Source organism: Rhinatrema bivittatum, chromosome 11, assembly GCF_901001135.1.
Source record: "Rhinatrema bivittatum chromosome 11, aRhiBiv1.1, whole genome shotgun sequence".
NCBI lineage: Eukaryota > Metazoa > Chordata > Amphibia > Gymnophiona > Rhinatrematidae > Rhinatrema > Rhinatrema bivittatum.
This window is the reverse complement of record NC_042625.1, coordinates 59,611,957-59,635,231: the sequence shown is the minus strand read 5'-3', so window position 1 is coordinate 59,635,231 and position 23,275 is coordinate 59,611,957. Positions and strand designations below refer to the sequence as shown.

The following is a 23,275-nucleotide window of genomic DNA, read 5'->3' as shown; positions in this document are numbered from 1 at the left end:
TATACATTATACCACCATTGATCCTTAATCTTTTCTATATAAATCTACTCTATATCCCAACCTCCCTACCCAGTGTTCTTTTTATTATATGTGTCATGGGTCACACTCTTTCCTCTTGACCTCAGTCATTACAAGTACCCCTGCCTTGCTGATAGCATGAAGGAAATTTCTGGGGAGGCTGAACCCTTTCATTCCTGGTCATGTGCCAGTAGGAGGCCTGAACACTAAACATACCATCTATATGACGAGCTGGGTTAGCTGGCAGTAGTGATGCAAATATGGTAAAAGCATACACAATGTGTGATAGAATCATACTGGGGACAACTATCAAATAGCTACAAGGCACTTTAGGAAATTTTCAAAGGGAAACAACCTGAAGGCATAAAATTAGCATGCTAAGAGTCCATGTACGTTATATCTGCTATTAAGGGTGGATAGTTGGGAGGTGGGGAGCATAAGGGGAGCAAATAGATACAGAAACTTGATGGCAGAAAAAGACCATATGGCCCATCCAGTCTGCCCTTCTGTTCAATTAATTTAGCATTATAATTCCCATCGCCTCCTTAAGATATCCCCTGTATTTATCCCATGTTTTCATAGAAACTTAGAAGCACGTACAGTTGAAAATCACCTGTACATGGGCCAGTTTACTCCCCCAACCTGATCATGCTCATTGGAACATCTCATTTGCTTGTTGCTAAAAGGAGGCATGTTCTGGAAGCCACATTTAAGGAGGATAATCCTCAAGCGGGTCATCAGACATGTTTGTAAATGGCCCTCACAGTGCCAAAAAATAAATCTCCCTATTCCTTTAGATTGGTATTGTAGATAGCGTATTGAAATACTGGAATGGCTTATTAAATCTTGAATATTCAGTGAGCCCTTATGATTAATAACATCTGTTGTCACTGGAATGTCACTTTGGGAGTAAGGCATGGATGCACCATTTGTTTTCGGCTCTTTTGAAACTACATTACCTATGGGTCAGATTAGATTCACTGCCATGTTATTACAGTGCAGGTATGGTTGCTAGTCTCACTATTTATTTTTGGGTATTATTTTGTAAGAGATCTCCATAAGGAAAGGTACACATTTACTTTACCTTGCGTGAGCTCTGGTGCCTCAGCTACGAAGGTCAGTTGGAATTTGCTTCTCTTCCAGCTCCGGTCATTACTGATGAGGGAGTTATTGGCCTTCTCAATGTTCACGTCATCTCCCACACAGAACACATCACACGCTGCCTGCATGCAATATGACATTGTCAGGGATTCTTTTTGTTAATTTTTTAGTGCTTTTTTTTTTGTTTTTGTTTGGCCCAGTAATTTCTTCCTACTCTCAAGGGTTTCCAGCTGCGCCATGGCACTGTCCCTTCAATCCACCTCAGTCATTGCAGAGATAGTCCTTGACTGGGGGCCACAAACCATAGCCCCTTCCAGAACCTGGCAAATGTAGAATCTAAGTTCAGCTACTGGGTGTCACCATTGTGCAACGACTGTGTCTCCTCCCTCCCCAGGAGGATTTATGCGCGTAGGGGGCTTACGCATGCCAGGCCTATTTTCAAAAGGCCCGGTGGCGTGTGTAAAGCCCTAGGATGCATGTGAGACCCAGGGCTTGAAAAAATGGGCAGTCCGGGGGTGTGGTGGGGGCGTGGTCAGAGGCCTCTGCAAGGCTGCTGGGCTGGGGGATTATGTGTCAGCTGTTGGCCGACAGGCGTAACTTGTGAGATAAAGGTACGGGGAGGGGGGTCTGGGCTGAGGGGCAGGACAGGTAGGGGAAGGGAGGGGAGGGGAAGGTGGGGGGAGAAGGAAAGTTCTCTCCGAGGCCGCTCCGATTTCGGAGCGGCCTCGGAGGGAACGGGGAAAGTCAGCTGGTCTCCCCAAGAGCTCGGCACGCGGAAGGTGCACTAGTGTGCCCCCCTTTGCGCGCGCCAACCCCTGATTTTATATCATGCGCGCGGCTGCGCACATGTTATAAAATCGGGCATACATTTATGTGTGCTGGGTTGCGCGCGCAAATGTACGCTGCACATGTACCTTTTAAAATCTGCCCCTATATATTAGATCAGGAAGATTTTCGCACCCTAGTGCAGTCCTTTGTTTTATCTTCTACCGATTACTGTAATGGGTTGTATAATTGGTCTGCCAGCTTCTCGACTTAGTGCTTTATGTGTTTTGCAGAATACCGCTGCTCATTTAGTCGTGAGAGGACAACCATGGGATCATATTAGCCCTCATCTATAGGAATTACACTGGCTTTTTTATTTGCAATGCATTCGCTTTAAAATTTTAGTTTTCAGTCTTAAATCAAAGAAGCCAGGTGATCCAGGCTATCTGTCAAGTTTATTGCAGTCTTACCTTCCTCTTAGGTCCCTCCGGTCTCAAGAATTGGATTACTTATCAGTGCCCTCTATTAAAAATGCCCGTCTAAAAGAAACAAGATGTCAGGCATTCTCTATAGCGGGCTCTGTTATTTGGAATTCCTTGCTGCCTGCATTCCATGTTATTAGTGATATAAAAATTTTTTGTAAACAAAAGGCTTTTTTATTCCATGAAGCTTTTGTGGAAACTTAAAATACCCAGTTTAGTGTAAGTAAATGTATTTTAATTGGGTTTTTTTTTTTTTTTTTTTTTTTAATATAATGTTCTTGTCCATCGAGGAGGAAAATAGTCTTGTTGAACTCCAGGTGGTATCTGAAACACCACAAACGACACTGGATTAATATTCTTCTTTTATATAAGAATGTATATTTTTTTTGTATTGATTATATTGGTTTTTGATATGTTATAACCTGCTGGTTCGTTGTAAGTGGGCTATAAATGTTTTTAAATAAATAAAATATTTCTAATATAGTTAAAAAATTATTCTTCTTTCTCCAGTACATTTGTCAACTCCATCCATTTCTGGAACTTCATGATTTAAAATTGTTAATTCATATTTTTATTATTTCAAGGATTGATTATTGCAATTACCTCTTTTTCGGGCTACCCAATTCACAACTAAAGCAGTTACAGCTGCTCCAGAATAAAGCTGCTAAGGTGATCTATGGACTAAAGAAATTTCATCGTGTGACCCCTATTTTACCAACTTTGCATTGGTTGCCTCTTTTATGCTGTATTAGGTTCAAAATTCTATGAAGTAAAATTTAAGACCTGCGCACATGCATATATGTGTGCGTGTTTGCCGGTGCACAAACATGGACATGCCAATTTTATAATATACGTACATATATGCGTGTGTTATAAAATCGGCTATCCACACATATATACACGTGAATGCTGTCTCAAGTGCGTAAGTGAGGGGAATTTTAGTAGATACACATGGAGACGCAATAGGCCTTTTTCCCAGTTCACCCCAGTAAAGGAGAGGACTACCTTAACACCCTAGATAACTTGCTTCCCTTTTACCCTATTAGCACCGAGCCTTAAAACCCCGCTGACTAGCCTTACATGACTTACATGACATAACAAAAGTAAAGTTACGTGGTAGGGGACCCTTACTCGTTGACATCATGGTGCAGACCTGGCCTACCCATGTCACACCTACCCCTTTTGGTGAGAAAACGTTTTATGTGCGTACCGGGAGATATGCGCATACTTGCATGGGTTTTAAAATCCGCGTGGCGCATGCCAGGCCGAGTACCTCACATATCTCCTGGCTTTGGTGTGCATAGGGCTTTTAAAATCAACCAGATTGTCTAAAATTTTGCGAGCTTCATTCTGGAGTCCCATTATATCTTTCAAAACTTCTGATTCCTTATTCTCCAGCTCTCTTTCTGTATTCCTTGCAAAAGCGTCTTTTTTATCTTTCACTTCCCTCAGCCATTCGGCTCGTGAATACTCGCAGATCTTCATTTACTTATTAGGCTCCAGCTCTCTGGAATGCCCTCCCTTTGGACATGCCTACTGAACTAATTTTTTTTATAAATTTTGTAATGCGGTAAAAACATGGCTTTTTTGTCAAACCTTTGATTATTGAGCTTAAATCTATGGTGCAGATTGTGGACGATCACTTACCTGCCAGGTTTTGTTTTCAGTAATTGTTTGTATCCTGGATTTTGTGATACTCATCTTTGTTAGGTGATTTACTGTTTGTTTTTTAAATTATTGTAATTCATTGATTTTATTTGTGTTTTTTTTATTGTATCACTGCTTGGATACTTCATTTTACAGGCATTATATTAAGACTAATAAATAATAATAATAATCATAATACTAAAACTAGGGGATATGCCACAAAACTAACAGGCATCAGATTTAAAACAAATAAGAGAAAGTATTTTTTCACTCAATGCACAATCAAAGCTGTGGAATCTGTTGCCAGAGGATGTTGTCAAGGCTACTGGCATAGCTAGGTTTAAAAGAGGTTTAGACAAGTTCCTGGATGAAAAGTCCATAAACCATTATTAGCCAGGAAGATTTGTGAAAGCCACCACTTATCTCTGGGAGTGAGCAACAAAAAATGGATCTACTTTTTGGAATCTGTCAGGTACTCGAAACCCGGATTGGCCACTGTCATAGAGAGAAAGCTGGGCTTGATGGACTTTTAGTCAGACTTAGCATGGCACATTATATGTTCTTATATAAAAGAAGAAGACTGAGAACATTAATCCAGTGTTGTTTGTTTTGTTTTTGATACCATCTGGAGTTCCAAGTTTATTTTCCTGTTATGTTAAAGAGTGAGCCAGTGCTATACAGAGAAAACTTGTAACAAAGGTTTTAGGCATCCATTGGTTCTTTCTACCACAGGAATCGCAGTGGACTGTGACATTGTTAAGAGTATTGGGCAGAATAAAGTGTGGATTGTATCTGAGAATCTCTAAGGAATCTAATTGATTACAATATATTGAGTGATGATGAAAAAGAGAATCTATATCCAGCAGATCGGTGAATACCTTAAAACTTTTTTTGCCCAGGTCCTGAAAGACTCTTCTTGGCCGCAAAGTTCATCACCCTCTCCCATCTTAAGAATTCGTTCCCCTCCTAGCTCTTCCATTAAAGTATCCACAGCACGGGCGAAGGCACAGAAATGGGGGTATGCTCGGGATCCCAGGCCGAACACAGAAAACCTGTAAATCACAAGCAAAGCAACTGCGTCTCAGAATGGCCAAAGAAAATCATCTCCAGTCCAAGCACAGGCCCAGAATAGGAAGATCTCATTCTCAGCCTCCTTTATACTGGCAACAGAGGCCAACAGAACTGCAAGCAGCTTGAATTTTAGGACCAAAATGTTTCTAGATTTCAAACGTTTGTCTCTGACCAGTATGCAGTAGCAGGCAATAACCTTTTATTAGATTAACTTAATGCATTAGTGATTAGCTTTAGACTGAGTTAAGTCCCTTTATCAGCTCAGAAGGTCTCACCTATACTGTAATTTGCTTGTTCATCTTATTTCTATGCACTGCAATGGACTAACATGGTAACCATATTACTTTATTTGAGATTCACCACCTCCTCCTCTTATGAACTGGCACCTTTTCTGACTCATTGACAGAATCGCTAGAAACCTGCTTGGCCGCTGGGTGAGGCCACAGATAACTTACCCAGGATTTACCTGCAGCTACACAACTTATTATTTAACCATGTCCAGTGACCGCCATTCAGTCACTTTGGATAACAGGAAGTTGCCAGAGTCCTAATTATGAATGCATTTGTCAATGATTTATTAGTTACTTTTCAGTGTTGTGGTTAGCTGAGTGTTAACTGATCAAGTTATTTTACTGTGTGTTTCCTTAAAAAAAAAATCCTATAATTGAAAAAAAAAATCCTCCAACCCTCATGCACATTTGAAATTCCATTTTTAGCCATTTTTTAAAGTTTATTTCCATTTAATATTTTTTATATCTGTATCACCTAGTTTGGCCTTTGTGGAGACAGTGTAAGCATACAGGGGAGTGGCACAAAGCAGGGATATAAAACATAGGTAAAAATAAATGATAATATATCCTTTTATAATTTCAAAATAAAATTTTATTTTATTTGGAAATCCTGCAGAGTTCTATGTTGGTACAGTTTTTCATCCTGAAAAACAGAAGCGTGCCTTGAATCTTCCATCCTAGCAACGGTTGACAAATGACCCCAGGTTTGATTCAGTCCTGGTTTTATCTCACTCCCTGCACAGACTTTTGGTTTTGCTTTTCACAGGGAAATCGATGGGGACACCCTCGCTACAAGTTCAGAGACAGTGTGGTAAAACCAGGACTGGCTCAGCCCTTCCTTAAAATCTGGAGCCAGTTGGCAATCCTAATCCTAGGGTCTGATTTTCTGGTTGTTGCAGTCCTGATTTTGTAACTGGAAGGTAGGGCTGCAACTAGCAGAATCAATTTGGATAAGAATTAAACAAGAGAGGTCACAAAGTGCCTCAGGATAAGTTGCATAGGTTCACCATTAAAGTACGTTATCAGCAGAGAAACACAGTGCTTTCCATTTCCACACATAAACTTACCTGACGTTAGCTAAAGGTCCAGCACTCTCAAAATTATCTCGGGGTCCCGTCTCATCACCAGAAGACTTTCGAGCATCCGAGTAAGAAGAAACACTGTTAAACCGAACCTTGTAGCTCCTTAGGATGAGGGAAAAGTAGAATTATAAATTTAACTCAGCAGTGATGTCCTATCATATCGGATCCCATTCCGTTTATCTGGAAACTGAGCACTAAGTTCTGGTCCAGATCTCACCAACTGAATGTTTATACACCTTTGGATGCAGATGGTTTAGGATATGATTACCCAGTGGTTACTTTATGAAGCCATTGTGGGTAATTTGAAAACTGCCTCCATTAGTGCATCTGCGGGTGCTTTTTACCCTTGGATTTTACACTAATTTTCAAAATGAAAGCAGGTGCCTACTTTCTCTTTGAAAGTTATCTCAGAAAAATTTCCTGTATACATTTCCACTTGTGGGTAGGTTTTCTGAGAAAAATTCTAAAGTATGTGCATAAGTACAAACCTCTCCCTAACCCCACGGCCCGGAAATGCCTCCCTCTAATCAGGTAAAAGTATGCTCATACAGACCCTATGCACGTACTTTAACATACATTAAGAGCCTGATTTTCAAAAACATTTACACACTTAAAACTGGGTTTTATATGTGTAAATGCATTTTACCCTTATAAGTGGGCTTTTGAAAATTGTTACAATGTCAGCCATTGAATTGCCAATAGGTTTTACCCACATTATCACAGGTAAATGGCTTTTGAAAATTGCTACGATAATATGTTACATTTATATGTGTAACTCCTTTTAAAATTCATCTGATAGAGAGGGCAGTTTCCTAAAAGCCCATTTCCATGGGCTTTACTAGCAGAAATGGCTTTGAAAATTGCCCTCCCTGAGGGCAATTTTTGAAAGGGATTTCCACAGGTAAAACGCATTTTACATGCATGAATTGCCTGTCTGAAAGTTGCCTGCCCTGCATGTAGTTAAAGTACACACCTTGCACCATAAGGCTTGTACCTGTTTCCACCCTGAAGTGGAGGTGTTCCCGGGGAGGGGTTAGGTTGGGGAAGAAAGCCAGTGCATAGTTTTGATTGGAAAAAAGCAGCTGCAAATCTCTGTGGGTATTTTTTAAATCAGTTGATTTTCAAAGTAAAAGTATGCGCATACTTACTTTGAAAGCAGGTATAAACTACCCACAGATTTTGCATCTATGCAGATAGCATGAACATTGCCCCCTACAATGACCAGGTGAAAGCGCACTGGTAAGACATTATACATTTTAAATGAAATAAAATCAGTAGCAAGCCGTTCTGTTCTAACAGTTTAAGAAATGACAGGCAGAGCTTAGCTGGCCTTAAGTATTACACTACTTCTTTAGCATCTTAAGAACCTTTAGCAATGTTGGATTTAATTTTAGAAACTGTGTTTGCCTTATGTTTTAGTTCTATTTTGTTTTAGTATTTTATTTTGTTGTGTTATTATTATACTATGATTCCCTTTCTAAGCTTGTTTGGAAGAGTGGTATAAAAGTTTGAGAAATAAGATAATAAAATAACATCCATTCTCCCTGCCGTCCAAAAAATACAAAAAGGTTTGTTTTTCCATTTAATTTTACCCAAAATAACATAGAAAAAGCCAGACTAATTGAAATCTCTGATAATTAGGCTGAACAGGTACAGCAAAAATCTCTGTTCTCCATAGTATTGTACAGGCCTTTTTGAATGACAGTAAATACTCCATTCACTCAAATTTGAGATGTGGAAATATTTCTGGCAAAATTATGATCACCAAGAACTGCAAATAAAAATCTCATCATATTATAAAACAAGTGGGTTTATTATTTAACTCATGCCCACAAAAATATTGTGGGCACTTAAGAGTGTATTTCCCAGTTCCTGGAGAAGTTGGGGAAGGGGAGGAGGAGCTACACTACCCCCTGAGGGCATAGCTGTATTTCTTTTCCATGGCTGGGTTGCCCCACTCTTTATTTTATGCTCTGGAGTCCCGGGAAGCAGATAGCACCCCTGCAGTTAAACTCTGCATTTTCTGTACAGTTGTATTGGCTCAAAGTTTATTCGAAGCTCCTATAGGCTGTCAGAGAATCAGACAGACTAAGGCAATGTTTGTGGGTGAGGTGCCAGCTGATGATATCAATATCTGATGTTATTGCTGTGTGATTTAGAGCCCCATTTTTTGTTTACTGTCAGTCATTTTTGTAGGCCATTGCTAGAAAAATGTAAAATTGATAGCAGTTCCTTGCAGAAAATTTGAAGGTGGATGAGGCATGGAAAGCACTTTCAGTAGAGGTAATTCATTTACAGCTGACATCCTGAATAAAATAAAATAATGATTTTAGGTGCACTGAGGCTTTGACTCCGGGATGTCCATTGTGTCTATCTTCCTTGACTTATCTGCTGCATTTGATACTATCAATCATGAAATTCTACTTTCTTGCCTTAAAAACATTGGTTTCTCTGGCTCTGTTATGTTATGGTTTACATCCTACCTAGAAAATCGTGTCCAGCAAATACATTTAAACTCTACTACTTCTTCCTGGTTTCCTCGCCACACTGGCGTACCTTAAGGTTCAGCTCTTTCCACCACTCTATTTAATTTCTATCTCACCCTCATCTGCCAACTACTCTCCACTTTAGGAGTTTCTTATCGCATATACGCTGACGACATTCAATTCTATTTCCCTACTTGGCATACCTGGCAATGCACCCTCCAGTTCATCACCTTATACTTATCCTCTGTAAAGTCCTGGTTACTCCATAACAAACTCTCCTTAAACCTATCTAAAACCAAAATCATGATATTTGAAAGCCCTCCATTTGACATCCTGAGCTCCATATCCATCAACAATACACCCATCAAGATTTCCTTCACTACTCGCCACTTCGGCATCCTCCTCGATTCTAAGCTTGACATGACAGCTCACATCAAATCCATAGTCAAATCCTTTTTCTATAAACCGCATCTCCTTAGACATGTTAAGCCTCTCTTTGAACCTGCAGCTTTTTGAACTATACTGTAATCTCTAATCCTTACTGGTCTCGACTACTGCAACTTTCTATATCTTTGCCTACTACTATCCTCAACTAAACCTCTTCAGTTATCCCAAAGTGCTACGGCACGCCTTCTGACCAACACCAAAATACATGATCATATCTCTCCTGTCCTGTTAAATCTACATTGGTTGCCAATTTCCTGGAAGATCCAATACAAAATCTTAATTTTTTCTACACAATCTCATTCACAACAACAACAGTCTGTGGCTATCTGCAATTCTTTATCTTTACACTCCCTCACGAACCCGCCGAACTCAAAACTAACTTCTTCAAGTCCCTTTCCCTAAAGCCACAAGACTTAGCATGACAAGAGAGCAGACCTTTTTCATCACCGGCCCCATTTTATGGATTTCCATACCCAGTTCCATCAGAATGCTAAATGACAAACAAGATTTTAAGAAAGCCCTAAAGCACCATCTATTCAAACAGGCTTTCAAAAATCTTTTAGGATTTTACCCCTGTTTGACTACATTGTCCACTTACATGGCCTATTATATTAAGTATATCTGTAGTACCCCATTTCCCTGTTTTATGCCTATTCATCTAATGATTTTTATTTTAATTTAACATTATTTTATATGTGAACGACGTGCTATAATCTTTATTTTTATGCTCACTTTATTGTAAACCGCCCCGAATCTTGGAGGGTGCGGTCAACAAATCTTTTTAAATAAATAAATAAAATAAATAAGTTTCATGAAATAAAGCCTTAAGATTCTGGGATTCTGGGGCACAAAATGTTGTGTTTTAAACATTTTAAGAAATGATGGATTTTGAAGAAATGAATCATTTTACCAAGGCTCCATTTGTTTTTGTGGGACTACAAAACTCTTTTATTAGAAGTTTTTTTGCCAGAAAAGGTTAATTGAAATTGAACATGTTATGGGGTAGATTTTCAGAGGGGTACGTGCGTACCCCCCTAAAACCTACCACAACCCCCCCCCCCCCGCGCGCGCCGAGCCTATTTTGCATAGGCTCGGCGGTGCGCGCAAGCCCCGGGATGCGCATAAGTCCCGGGGCTTGGCAAAGGGGGCGTGTCGGGTAGGCGGCACTAATTTCGGGGTGGGGCGGGAGGCGTGTTGGGGGCGTGATGCCAGCCCGGGGGCATGGTTGAGGCCTCCGGACCAGCCCCTGGGTCGGGTGATGGCGCGCCAGCAGCCCGCTGGCGCGCGCAGATTTACACCTGCTTTCTGCTTTCAGTAGAGTTGTTACTGTTTGAATGCTGGCACTTAGTGCTGTTTTGGTATGGGAGGTTTATTATATTATAATTGTAATTGAGTTTTTTCAGAAGCTTCATTGTCAATTTGTTTTCAGCATCAAATTAAAGAAAACACAATTTTTAAATGTCTTCAATACTGTAATCCAAGTGCTGTATGCTGTGCTAAACTGTTTCCCTCAGTCATCTGTTAGGAGCACCTTAAAAAGAGATCAGTGAAGAGTGAGGATGCTTGATGCATTCATATTTCCATAACATTGGGGAAAATGAGCAATGCACCCATAATACACATGTATGCACATAATTAATGGAATGCATGCAGATTATGCTCTGTCATTCTCATGTTATTTCATGTCGAATCATGAGTGCATCATTCATCATTGATGGCCTTGTTGGTTCTGTTCATTTTTGTTAGATTGTTCATTACCACTTTCCTGTGGCTACTAGAATAGAAGAAGCAGAGGGATGGGAGAGAGGAAGATAGTTCAGGGGCAGTGGTGGCAAATTTATGCAAATGAGGAGAAGATCAGGTGGTCAGCTTGTCACTTCCCCCGTTCTCAAGTGTTCAGTTCTGGTCTATGTGTGTGGGGGTGGGGGTGTAGGGTATAGGAAAGGAAGGACCCATGGGCCTGTACCTAAGATTTTTAAAGTACCTAGCAAATGGCAATGCCTCTGTTCAGAGACATCTCACTGGGCTTTTTAAGCGCAGTCTAGAGGCAGCTCTCCAAGTGTAAGCAGGGAAACAATTGTCTCTGATAGATTTCTATTTAATTACTCACTTTTTCAAATTAGAAGTCAAAATGATTTACAGTTTAGGTGCATTATGTATTCCCCTGTTCCTAGAGAGGACTTGTAATATAAATTTGTAGAGGAGACAATGGAGTTTGACATGACTTGCCCAAATCCACAGGATTTGAAACCTTGCTTCCCTAGTTTCAACCCACTGCTCTAACCACTAGGCTACTACCCCCATTCTAATAGCTCAGAGCGCTCAGTAATTATTATTAATAAATACCAGTAGCATTAAAGTAAGCTAGGTTGCTATGGTAACCAGGAATAATTACATTTGGCAGAACTGTGAAAGATTAACTATTGATGATGAAAAATTGATGCAGTGATAATAGTAATAGAGTGGTTTGATTTCTTTGACTCGTTAGGCTGACACAATTAAGTTGCATGCAAAATTCTTAGCACTATAACAGCACAGTAATTGTGGAAAAAAATATTGGGGTCCACTTGTCAGTTAGAACTTTATTTATTAATGATCAAATTAAAAGTTAAACTGAAAAAGGCCTAGATAAAAAGAAAGAAAAGAGGGGAGACCTCTACTCAGCAGCCAGAGGTGGAAGGGGTAGCCATTGATCAACCCCCTGCAGAGGGCAACAAGGCTGCAGGGTGGAAGCACAAAAGGAAAAATAGGAGGCACTCCCACCGCTCCGACTCCTCGGGCAGTAGGAGCTCCTCGTCAATATCCTCTTTTGGCAGGGTGTCCCACGTTCACTTTGACACTTTGACACTGACGCCAATACGTTGACATATTTAGACTGATAGAAGGGCACAGACATGAGGAAGGATCACGCAAGGGGCGCAGGTGGCAGGAAGCTTTTATGGGTCCCAAGCGGGTTCCAAGGACTATTACTAACTGGGTTTGGTCCTTTGCATGGTTGGCATCGATAGTTGGCTGAGCTGACCCCTCACAGTTCTTGGCAATGTGATCCTACCAGGACACCATTGTCAGTGCTCACTCTTCATACGAGGGATTCGCTTGGTTAAACTATGATGAGCAGTTCAGAGAGAAGATGGTGGACACCCCAAGCATGTCCTGGGGCACACACAACTTTGAGATGAGGTTAACCCACATGACAGTGCAGAGCTCGGAGGCCCAAGCTAGCTATCATCATCCTAACTCTTGAGTCTCTCCTTATTGCAATTAGACAAAATAAATATATTAGTGGAATTTTTCTTGATGGACGAGATTATAAGATTGCTGCTTATGCTGATGATGTTTTGCTATTTATAACCCATCCCAATAACACTCTTACTGTCTTGCTAGAATTAATGGGAAAATTCTCAGCCTTTTCAGGTTTTTGTTGCGACCGGTCTTCGACGGCTTCGCCCCGCCTACCTCTCACTACTTGCGGCTCCTTCTGCTCACCTCGGACTACTGGCTGCCGCGGTTCTGTTTGCTGTCTGCTCCGGCATCCCCGGACCAGCTTTGTTGCTGCCTCCCGCCATGCTCCTCCAAGGTACCTTAGGGCGCGTGCACACACGCCGCCCTCATCTTTAATTCCACATTGGCGTGAACCTCAGGGGCATCCCCCTGATATGATGTCACGCTGCCTGGATATTTAAGCCTACAGTATTTGCTAGCTCATTGAGTTAGCAACGGAAACTCTACGGATGGGAGATATGGATCCCTCTGATTCCAGCTGGACTCACATTCTTATTCCCTCCCACCTGGTCCCACATAGGTTAAAGGGGGAAAATTGGGTCACTCCATCACAGTGTCAAGTAACGTTTGAGCCTAATTTAATTCTAAAAAAATTCCTTGACTTCTATCAAGATTTGTACTCTGTGGATAAATCTATTCAAGACCTGGAAATTGACTCATATTTGGAAAGTAATCAACTTCCAATTTTGAATACAGACCAACAATCTGCATTATAGAAAGAAGTGTCTGACTATGACATACATATTTAGAACAAAGGACTGAAATCTGATGAGTTCTCAGCCCAAATCTACAAGCAGTTTGCCAACATACTGGTGCCATGTCTGAAGAAGATATTCAATGATCTATTAGCAGAAGAACGACTGCCTCCATCCATGTGTTTGGCAGACATAACTGTCCTTTCAAAAGAAGGCAGAGATAAAACGTACTGTGTGTCCTACAGGCCTATATTCTTCTTAAACACTGATGTAAAACTCCTAGCAAAAATTCTAGCAAATAGATTTGCAAAAATTATGCCTAGTTAATTAGTTGTGATCAATCAGGATTTATAGTGGGCAGAAGGACATCTGATAAAGTCCACCGAGTATTTAATGTTATATGGGTGGTAAGAAAACATAATCTAGCATCCCTTCTACTGGTAATAGATGCTAAGAAAGCCTTTGATAGAGTTCATTGGGCTTTCATGTATAAGATATTAGAAAAACTGTGAATGGGCACTAGCTTTATCACTTAGGTTAGAAGATTACATGATACCCCTCAGGTATGCCTTAAAATATATGGCTTTTCAGATACTTTTATGTTGCATAGAGGTACCTGGCAGGACTGCCCCTTGTCACCTCTTGTAATGGACCACTTGCTGATAGGATTCAGAGGAATATAGACATTCAAGAATTATAGATACAACTAGTGGAATACAAAATATTTCTTTTCGCAGATGATGAGATATTTACCTTGACTCATCCCATTACCTCTAATCTGAATTTAGTCTTGCAATTTGAGCAGTATGGGAAGATGACAGGATTTAAGGTAAATATGAATGTGAGAGCTCTTGAACATAAATATTCCAGTTCCTATAGTGCATCAGGTGCAAACAAATTCCTTTCAAATGTTCACAGCAATTTATCAAATACTTAAGAGTAATGATCACTAGAGACTATCAGTAGATTGCTCAAGTGAATTACTCTTCCTTGATACAGGCAATCTTAGTGGATCTTCAACGCTGGCAATATTTTAATATCTCATGGTTGGGATAAGTTGCGGCATTAAAGACGAGTGCTTTGCCTTGCCTGCGTTATTTCATATGCTTCCAATAGCTATTTCCAATATCATGTTGAATAAAATTCACAAGAAGTTCTTGGAATTAATCTGGAGGTGGAAACCACCTTGGGTTTTGAAAAAAAAAATCTTTTTCTTCCAAAAGGCCAGAATTGCACAAGCAAGATCTATTTTGGAGTGGCATGAGGAGATGTACAAGAAACAATGAGGGTGTACAGAACAATTCTTCTTGAAGGATATTCCCATTAAGCATTACCTCTGGGTTTTTAAAGGGAAACATTATTCCAAAGAAGTGTCTAACCCATTCACCCAGCAAAAGCTAGATATATGGGATGGGTTCAGAGATAAGGTATCTTCATGGGGGTGGTTTTATATCAGGGAGGGATGGTATGAGCTTTAGGAGGTGTAAAATGAATGGACTATTCAATTGGATCAATTATTCATCTCCCAGGTTCATTAAAGTTTGAAGTCATTCACAGCAAATATAAAGTCCTTCACTGTGATTAGTATGGTTTTCTACAAATTCAAAATTACCTGAGGCAGATTAGAGGAAAACAGCCACTTTGTATAAAGTACTCGGTGTGTGAAAACATTTTGCATGACTGGTCTAAGCCTTAAAGGTTTTATTTCTAAAAGGAACATGTTAGTAACTGAGAGGGGAAATTACAGCACAAGTGAGACTGGGAACGTGGTTTTGTATGTACACTTGATAATGACTCCTGGGAGGAAATACGAGGGCGGATAGATAAAACTTCAGTCTCGACACATTTGGTAGAAAACTCTTTTAAAATTTATTTTCACTGGTTAAAGAGGGAGGGTGTGTGGGGAGGTGGGCACCATGGCTCATATATAGCGGACATGACCAATGATCTCAAGGTTTTGGGATAGAATACAAAAACTGTCTGAGGAAAATACCAAATATTTTTGATAAAACGCCGGTGGTCTTCCAGCTTCATGCCCCAATGGAGGAAGTGCAAGAACATATTAGCAAGTTGGTGTTTCAGATTTTAGTAGCTGCAAAGTGTGACAGAGCTGTATGTTGAAAGCGAAAAGACCTTTCATCCATGTCAGACTTGTATAAAAGGCTCTGGGGTATATACGTAATGAAAAAATGAACTGCCTTTTGAAGAAAATATATTGAATCTCATATGAGTGTTTGGTTGCTATTTGAAACCTGGGATAAAGCCTGTGGTGAATATTTACTTTTGAGTAACTCTTCTGGGGAGGGAGAGGAAGAGAGGAGCACAGGGACATGGTTCTAGTTGTTAACTTCTGTTCCCTATGCTGTTAATCTGGAAAATTTTCAATAAAAATTTAAATTGAAAAAAAAAAATCTCTACAAGATTTTGAGGTGGAGAAAGAGTGAAAAAGATGCTTTGTTGCAGCCAGCTTTGCTGTTTCCTTTCCTCCCCGCAAAAGTGTAAAATGTTTTAAAGGTACCACAATAATTCTTGCAAGAAGGAATGGGAGCTGAGCAATATTTCAGTCTGGACTTATGTCGGTCTTAAACCAGAGTAAATATATTCAAGTCTGAAGGTAGCCAGAGGCAAAATAAAAACTCTTAAGTGAATTTTGCACGCCAAAACTGGTAAATACGCGCACAAGTTGGGCTGGCACGCAGCAAGCGGATTTTTAAAGCCGCCTGAGGACTCGTGTATTTCCTGCTGTGCGCACAAGTGAAGAAAAGTTTTCGAAAAGGGACGAAGCATGGGTGGGGCGCAGGCATGTCGGGGGCCCGGTCAAGAAAGGTGCGCATAAATACTTATGCGTCCTTGCGAGCGCCAGGGTCCCCTGCTGCATAAATTTACTTCTGCTATGCATGGTGTGTAACTTTTAAAACCAAAACATTTAGGCAAGTCAATGGGGTTTTAAGGGTCAGGGATAATAGGGGGGAAGGGAGGCTATTAAATTAGGGGGGGGGGTGCAAGTCCTATCCCTAAACTGGGTGAACTGGAAGTGAACTGGGAAAATGGCAAATAGGATTGGTGCGCATCCCTCGTAAAATGCCCCTAGTTACACAGTAGATGCAGGATTTGCGTGCACATGTACATGTGCCCAGCCTATTTTATAACATACGTACATATATGCTTGTATGTTATAAAATGGATGTGTCTCAGGTTGTGGGTCGACGAACGTGCGCCTGCGCACCTGTTTAAAAGTTACCGACTTTTATGTATTTCAGGGAATAGGTATTTGATGGAGGTCTGTGGGCAAAATACAGGGGTTAATAGAGAGCCTATGATGACTCTTATGTCTGTATGGTCTGGAAATAAAAAAATTACAGGTACATATCATCCCACAAATATTTACTTTTAAGACAGTTGCTATTTAAGTTTTTTTCAGGTTCTCATTCTCCAGATTTCAAAAACATTTTGGGTGACTCAGGCCCTTAGTCTTGGCCTTTTGCCTATTACATAGCCATAGTGTGTTGTAATAACCAGATGAAGCACTCCCCGCTGTGTGCTCATATATTAATGACATGCTGAGCTTACTGTGAAAATGAAGCACCAGAGGATGTGCAGCTAATCAGATTGCTGCTGCTAATGGGCATGTTTTCCAACTTTCAATTGAGAATTCAGTGAATTTCACATTACAAAAGATTTGCACCGAAGTCTCATTGGGATTCCCCAATTTTAGTGCTGCTTAATCATAAGGCTATTAAATCACAAAGCAATAAGCATAATAAAATATACTGACATACTGTCCACCAACCTAACTCCATTTTCACTAAAGATTAAAAAGTTTAGTCCTCGGTTTTTATTTCCACTGAAGCTGATAGTCTGGTCATGATTTTGTTATTCCCATCCCAATGTATTCTGTTCCTTCTAATTCTAATTATCAGTTCAAAATCAGGACTACAAGGACCAGAATACTAATTTGACCAAATGGACGACGAGTAGCTTGTTCAGATCAAAGGGCATATGGCAGGTAAGTTCTGAAACGTCCCATGGAATTTCAGAACTAGGGGTCATGATATGAAACTCTGAAGGCTGGGACAGCACCATTAGCCACTGTCCCGGAGAAGCGAGCGCCAGCAGCTGGCTGGTGTGCAGAAGTTTCAACACCGAAGTTGAAGTAAGTAGTAAAACAAAAAAAACTCCTAATAGGTAGGGGGTAGGAGGTCAGGGAGGAGAGGGGAAAAAGTAGGAAGGTTAGATACGGTTATAGGAATTTCACTCCCACTCCACTCCTTAATTGGAGTAGACTGAGATGGAACTGGGGAAGCCATACTCACATCGCTGCGCGTTGCTTTGTAAAATTTCCCCTCTGAGTGCGTGAGTTGTGGGCCGCCCGCACATGCAAATTTTGACTTTTATAAAATATGGATTGAGCGAGTACAGGCTACTAATGTGCATATATGCTATTTTTATGTGCATATCTCTAGAAAATTATCTCAATAGCATTCACCTGACAATGGATTTCTAAGTAGTCTGCAATAGCCATCATGCATCATAGTGACACAAAAATATTTTAACTCAATTATTTCAAGCTCTTACCAACATGAATGAAAAGTGTAATATAAATCAAATAAATAAATGCCTTATTAATCTGTATTTATTTTATATTTATTGCCGTTTATAAATACAAAAGAAGAATATCATGCAAAAAGCAAACAAGTAACATTTAACAGAAACATCAGTTCCAGTCAATCATATAATAAAACAAATAATGCATTCTTAAATGAATCGTCTTTAAAAAAGGCAGAGAACATCATTAACTACAGCAGAATAGCAATACTTACAATAATCAAAATAACTTAGGATTTGCAAATGGTGCAGAACAGATCTAGGACAGTTCACATTATAACCCGAAATGCAAATCTCTCTCTCTCTGTGTATTCAGATTCTGAGGTCACCTCAGTAACAGCAAAACAAACTCTTTCCACTGCCTCTGTCCTTCTCTTTAGCATCCTGGATCTCTAGTCTTTAGGTGCATTGAAGCAGAGCCACAGTATGCGCCTATGGCCAATATGGCCACGGTCATAGACGCCACTACTGAAAGGCACCATAGCGCTGCCATGTGGGTCCTCAGTAAGTGTGAAAGCAGAGCGGCCCACTGGCCATGCTGATGATTCTGGCGGGGCCGCACTACTATTTATACTCATAGGCATTGGAACAGGGGAGGGCTGCTGACAACAGGAGACTCATTTGGGGCAGTGGGACGTTGCATGATTTTTTTTTAATGTTGCTCACCCCTGTGGTGCTGCCGTGATCCTCATTTGCTCTCCCTGCTCCTGAACAATGCAACCTTGCAGCATGGTCTGTTTCTTCCTCCTCTGCTGTTGGCACCTGATGTCGTCATTCAGGCACCGGCAGCGGGGAAGGAGGAAGCAGCCCACGCTGCAAGGCCGCAATTCTTTGATTATTCAGGAGCAGGGAATGTGAATGAGGGAATCTTGGCAGCACCACGGGGGTGAGCAGCATGCACTGAAGCCACGCACTGGCCACCTGTGGTGAATGAGGGGATTATGTGTGAGAAAGTGAGGGAGGGGGGATCAAGACTGCTGCTGACTGGGAAAGGAGAGGGGACTGCGGAACAAGATTTCTGGAGAGAAAGGGGGTTGGGAGGGGAAAGGGGGCTGGGGAGCAAGATTGCTGGGAAGTGGAGGCCTAGCAGGGGAGGGGGACTGTTGAGCAAGATTACTGGAGAGTGGGGGGTCTGGCAGGGGAGAGGGGGCTGTGGAGTAAGACTTCTGGGGGGTGGGATTCTGGGATGAGAGAGGGGTCTGGAGAGCAAGGCTGCTGAGGAGACGGAGCTAGAGCGTAAGACTCTCGGGGAGTGGGATGTCTGGGAGAAGAGAGGGGAGCAAGACTGCTGGAGAATTTGGGGTCTGAGAGGGGAAAGGGGGTTGGGAACAAGAGTTCGGAGGGGAAGAGGAGCAAGATTGCTGGGGAGAGGGAGCTTGGGAGAAAGAGTGCTGGGGAGGTGTGGGTTTGAGAGGGAGCTTGGGAGAAAGAGTGCTGGGGAGGTGGGGGTTTGAGAGGGGAGAGGGAGGCTGGGGAGAAAGAGTGCTGGGTAGGAGGGGTCTAGAAGGGGAGCAGGGGCTAGGGAACAATCTGCTGAGGGACTGATAAGCAAGACTGCTGAGAAAGGGTGTGACAGCCAGGGAGCCTGTGCTTGTGTGTGCATGTGTATGAGAACCAGAGAGCCTGTGCTTGTGTGCATGAAATTGAGAGCCAGAAGCCTGTGAGTGAGGAAGAGAGAGGTTATGTGTGTAAAACAGAGCCTGTGTGTGTATATGTGTGAGAGAGAGGAGGTATGAATGAGAATCTATGTGTGAGAAAGGGGTTGTGTAATTTCCACTTTCTAAGGCCCCGCCGACCACGCTGTGGATTTTGGCGGGGCCATGCTGCTTTGGAGGAGGAGGAGGTGCGTGCCCTGCCCTGCTGGAAGGAGCCCAAAGTCAGAGCTAGGTCGGCCCCCATGGCAGGAAGTTGTTCCCTTGTCCATGGGAGCTGAAGAAGGAGACTGCTGCTGCCTGTTGTTTCAGTGGAAAGTGAGAGAGGAGAGAGAGAGATTATGTCTGTGGAAGAGTGAGAGAGAGCACGCGTGTATATGTGTGGGAGACAGCATGTGTATGTGTGTGTGTAAGAGAGAGCATATTTATGTGTGTGTGAGAGAGAACATATGTGTAGAAGAATGAAAGAGTGAGAATGTGTGTATGCGTGTGAGAGAGAAAGCATGTGTGTGTGGGAGACTGACCCCACTTCCACTCTGCCTGCTCTAATCCATGGCAATTTTAGGGCATCTGGAAATCAAATGTTCCCAGGTGTGGATAACGGGGAATTAAAAAATCCTTTTTAGTTTTAATTATTCAGTATTATTTGATGTGTTATTTGAAATATTTTATTGGTATTTGGAAAATTTGTATGTGAGTTTTAAATTATTTTTTTTAATTGATATGGTTTTACTAATTTTATTGTTTATGAGGAATGGTAATACATTGTTGCAGTGCATAAAGAATTTGGCTTGTTGCAGTTTCCAGTTCAGTTTTTGTCTGTGCATTTCTATTTATGTGTTATGGTTTCTTTATTCTGTATTTGAGGGTCTATCTGTGTTTTGCATGTGTCACTGAAGTGAGTTATTCCAATAGTGTGCAATTTCTATGTAGGGATCTATAGCATCTTGGCTTGTTCTGTTTTCCTAATAGGGGGTATATTGGTGTTTTAGGTCTGGTGTAATATTTGCAGTGTTAATTTTCATAAGTAGAGCTGTTGCTGTTTGAATGCTGGCAATTACTGTTGCTTTGATATGATTTATTTCATTGTAATTCTGTTTTCTTGTGGCTCTCTGAGCGTCATGCCAATGCCCAAGATGCATTACAGTAGGCCTAATACCATATGAGTTCCACGTGTCTCTTCCTTTATTGCAGGATTTTCTGGTTGGCACCACAGCAGAGTATGTAAATATAATATACATATTATAAGTGATATTTTTAACTCAGAGGACTGTGCTTTGAAGCTATTTTTCATGTTGAACATGTTATTATAAACACATTTTTAATTGTGGGTGAGGAGGCTGTGATGGGGTGAGGGGTGCAAGGCTGTAAGGTTTTCCTAGGGCACCTGATACTCTTGCCTTGGCCGTGGGCATTGCTGTACAAACATTGAACAGAGTCTCCCAACTTGTGGTGTTGTGTGGTCATGTGTTGTGTAATGGGGTGAGGGCCATTAAGCACAATATTGTCTGGCTATGGCTCTGCATTGAAGCACCCCAGATGCCTTCCGGCTTCTAAACTTCTCAGAATACCTCTTGGCACCTGTAGCACCACTGGGTCCAGCATCTGTCCCTCCTTAGTGGCTCAAGTCCTTCTAGGGACTCCCTCCTCAGAGACCTTTTCCTTAGTGATCAGCAGCCCCTAGTCGTCATGGACCATTCCCTTTTATACTTTCACTCACACCTCCCTGCACCAGATGAACACTACAGGCAGGAAGCTTCATTCCTTGGATAAACTCTAATACCAAACTGCCATCTAGTGGCCAGTCGTGCCACACCAAATACAGAATAAGATGTCCATGTTCAGTCACCGTCCGGATAGCAAAGTCAGGGGGTAGTTTATTAAGCCACGATGATTATCGTGGGAGGGGAAAGTATCATAGTGGGTGGGGGGTGGGGGAGTGCCCACAATATTTGGCCCCTTCCCAACAAATTATCATGGCATTACCATGGCTTAATATTTTGTTGCAGCAAAAATGTGTGACAAAATAATTGCCCCATAATAAGTGTCCCTCCTGAGCGATGGTGACTCACCTCAGCCAGGGCCAACATCATTTCAAGGGCCAGTGTTAAAAAAAAATTACCCTCCTCAAAAGGCACAAAAAACATCAACCAGGGGTCAATGTTTATTCCTCCCCCCCCCCCCCCACCTACCAAAGCAGCACTGGCCCTCCAAAATGAAAAATTAAGAAATACCACATACGCAGTGGCAACCCTTTCCTTTTCCCCTCTTCAAGGCCAAAAAGCCCCATTGACATTGGATATTCCCCCTCCCCCCCCTTCCAAAGATAATACAATTCCTGGTGTTTAGTGTCCCCCACCACACCCACCGCCAAAAATAGCATCCTGGTAGTCGGGAAGGGGGGATTATCTTTGATATCCAGCTGAGGGCCTGAGGTACCCCCTAACCCCAGGCCCGGTCAGCTAGGTTGAGAAAACATTGTACAAATCTCATCTTTGTGTGAGTTTTCTCACTCCGAAGGACATCAATCTTCACAAGAGAACACTGTTCTGTTCGTACGTCTCACTCTGCATGTCAAAGTGGCCCCAACCCCTACACTACTACCTAAACCTCACCTCGAATAAGTAGGTGGGCCTCCTATAGAGATATAAATAGCTAACTACTACAAGGGGCTTATAGATAGGCGCTCTCATAAACATGAGCACTTTGCAGATAGGAAAATGCAATTGTAGAGGTATTACCACAAAGTGCAAAAAGTTAACACATTTTGTAGTAATGCCTATGCAAAGCACTAACATAGCACACATTGCAATAATTAGGAAATTACCATAAAACACACCCCTTTTTCTACCACATGCAATAGTTACAGCAATATGATAACTCTAGGCCTTAACTGGCTAATTAGCCAGGTAGAAATTAACCAGATAAGTACACACATCTTCATTTAGCCAGATAGCTTCTGAGTTATTCAGCTAAATGCTTTTGCATATGGACCTTTAAAGGACTACAAATTAGAATCAGAAAATGGAAAGTCTGATAAACCACAATCTGTGAACTGTAGAAAGAACAAAATACAAAGATGGCATATTCTATTCACTAAAAATATCACTTTTTTTTTTTACCCTTTGATCTTATTTTCCAATTGGTTGGTCTTGGTCTATTTTTCCCACTTTCCCCTTGTCTATTGTGATGATACTAAGTAAGAGAAATCACAGAAAAGTTGTTTTTTTGTTTTTAAGTGGAGCCCTTGACGTGCAGGAAGACTTTATGCCTGCTCCGGGCAGGCGTAAAATTTGATGGGTTAAAAAGTGTGCCTTGGGCATGTGAGGATTTTTTGAATCGCAGGGTAATAGCTAATAGCCTCATCTATATGGAATTTACATGTGATAAGCGCTACTAGCTACACACGAGTGTGGATGCGTGTTTTGAATGCGCTGATCGCCTTATTGTATCAGGGCTTATGGACACTCGTCAAAAACACGCATCCAAGCGCTCTTTAACCTGTGAGCTAGGCTCAGCACACGATATTGCATCAGCCTGCTAATGTATTAGTGAGCTAGCAATCTTTTCCGAGCCACTTTTAAATTGCATTATGGATTAAAGGGTCAGCTGACACCCCTCATCAAATGTGTGGATCTATAGACAGGGTTTC

At 41.5% G+C, this 23,275-nt stretch overlaps 1 protein-coding gene across 1 annotated transcript in view; it reads right to left on the bottom strand.

Moving 5' to 3' along the window:
• The window catches only part of NOS1 (nitric oxide synthase 1), a 364,505-nt gene that overhangs the window by 40,420 nt on the left and 300,810 nt on the right, over window positions 1-23,275 (bottom strand). The window contains 3 exon segments of the mRNA XM_029571229.1: window positions 1,103-1,248; window positions 4,898-5,065; window positions 6,442-6,558. Of these exon segments, the coding sequence (XP_029427089.1) occupies window positions 1,103-1,248; window positions 4,898-5,065; window positions 6,442-6,558 (431 nt within the window).